The sequence below is a fragment of the Bison bison genome, unplaced genomic scaffold, assembly GCF_000754665.1.
Source record: "Bison bison bison isolate TAMUID 2011002044 unplaced genomic scaffold, Bison_UMD1.0 scf7180017864251, whole genome shotgun sequence".
In the NCBI taxonomy this organism is placed as follows: domain Eukaryota; kingdom Metazoa; phylum Chordata; class Mammalia; order Artiodactyla; family Bovidae; genus Bison; species Bison bison.
In genome coordinates, this window is record NW_011494823.1 from 1,242,226 (window position 1) to 1,243,794 (window position 1,569).

Below are 1,569 nucleotides of genomic sequence, written 5' to 3' on the forward strand. Positions count from 1 at the left end.
GATATGCAGATGACACCACCCTTATGGCAGAAAGTGAAGAGGAACTCAAAAGCCTCTTGATGAAAGCGAAAGTGGAGAGTGAAAAAGTTGGCTTAAAGCTCAACATTCAGAAAACGAAGATCATGGCATCTGGTCCCATCACTTCATGGGAAATAGATGGGGAAACAGTGGAAACAGTGTCAGACTTTATTTTTCTGGGCTCCAAAATCACTGCAGATGGTGACTGCAGCCATGAAATTAAAAGATGCTTACTCCTTGGAAGGAAAGTTATGACCAACCTAGATAGCATATTTAAAAGCAGAGACATTACTTTGCCAACAAAGGTTCGTCTAGTCAAGGCTATAGTTTTTCCTGTGGTCATGTATGGATGTGAGAGTTGGACTGTGAAGAAGGCTGAGCGCCGAAGAATTGATGCCTTTGAACTGTGGTGTTGGAGAAGACTGTTGAGAGTCCCTTGGATTGCAAGGAGATCCAACCAGTCCATTCTGAAGGAGATCAGCCCTGGGATTTCTTTGGAAGGAATGATGCTAAAGCTGAAACTCCAGTACTTTGGCCAGCTCATGCGAAGAGTTGACTCATTGGAAAAGACTCTGATGCTGGGAGGGATTGGGGGCAGGAGCAGAAGGGGACGACAGAGGATGAGATGGCTGGATGGCATCACTGACTCGATGGATGTGAGTCTGAGTGAACTCCGGGAGTTGGTGATGGACAGGGAGGCCTGGCGTGCTGTGATTCATGGGGTCGCCAAGAGTCAGACACGACTGAGCGACTGAACTGAACTGAACTGATTGCTACTTTACACACAATTCTAACAGACCTGGAATGCCCTTCCCTTGTATTCACCTCCTCTAAAAGTCTTATGGGATTGTCTGGTCAGAATTAAATCCTCTTTCTCTGGCATCATAAAAGTCAAGTACATCCTCAGTGCTGTTACACAAGGGCGTGAGGATCTGTTTGAAGTGATTTACCTTCTCTGAGTCTCAGTTTGCCATCAATAAAATAGGGATGAGAGTCTACCTCCAAGGTTACCCGGAAAAGTGAGCTGTAAGGAGCCGTGCAGTGCTTGCCACACAATGGGTGCTTGGTAATCTGTAGTGGCTATGGTTCTTTGTACCTCAGTTACAGTTCTCATCCCAGACTGCCTTTTATCAGGGTTATTTGCCTGTGTCTCTATTTCACCCTCTAGAACATGAGCTCCACTTGGTCAAGGATGTGTCCAACCCAAGTCCATGTCCTCTTGCAGTACAGAGCCCAGGCCTCTTGCCTTGTAGCCTTCCCCCCACCTCCCTACCCTAGCCCAGGTCTAGGCTCACCCACGGTGGTGATGGGTCGGCGGTAGGGCATAAAACCAAAACTGTACTGGAAGACTCCACGGCCATAGAAGAACGGGATGGCAAGACGTGTCTTCTTGTACAGTTGATCTCTGAACCATTTCCACCAAAAGCCAGGAGAAGTCTTAGTATATAATTCATTGTCCCCAAAGGAGAAGATCGGCACCAGAACTGCTCTGGAAGGAGACAGGAGAGAGGGCGTGTGGAGGGGCAAGAAGATTCAAACTGGGCACCTAGC

The 1,569-nt window shown here is 47.7% G+C and overlaps 1 protein-coding gene across 1 annotated transcript in view; it reads right to left on the reverse strand.

Annotated features, from left to right (window-relative positions):
- The window catches only part of LOC104994097 (2-acylglycerol O-acyltransferase 2-like), an 11,781-nt gene that overhangs the window by 3,845 nt on the left and 6,367 nt on the right, over positions 1 to 1,569 (reverse strand). The window contains exon 5 of the mRNA XM_010847558.1: positions 1,314 to 1,507. Within this exon, the coding sequence (XP_010845860.1) occupies positions 1,314 to 1,507 (194 nt within the window). The remainder of the gene's footprint in view (positions 1 to 1,313; positions 1,508 to 1,569) is intronic.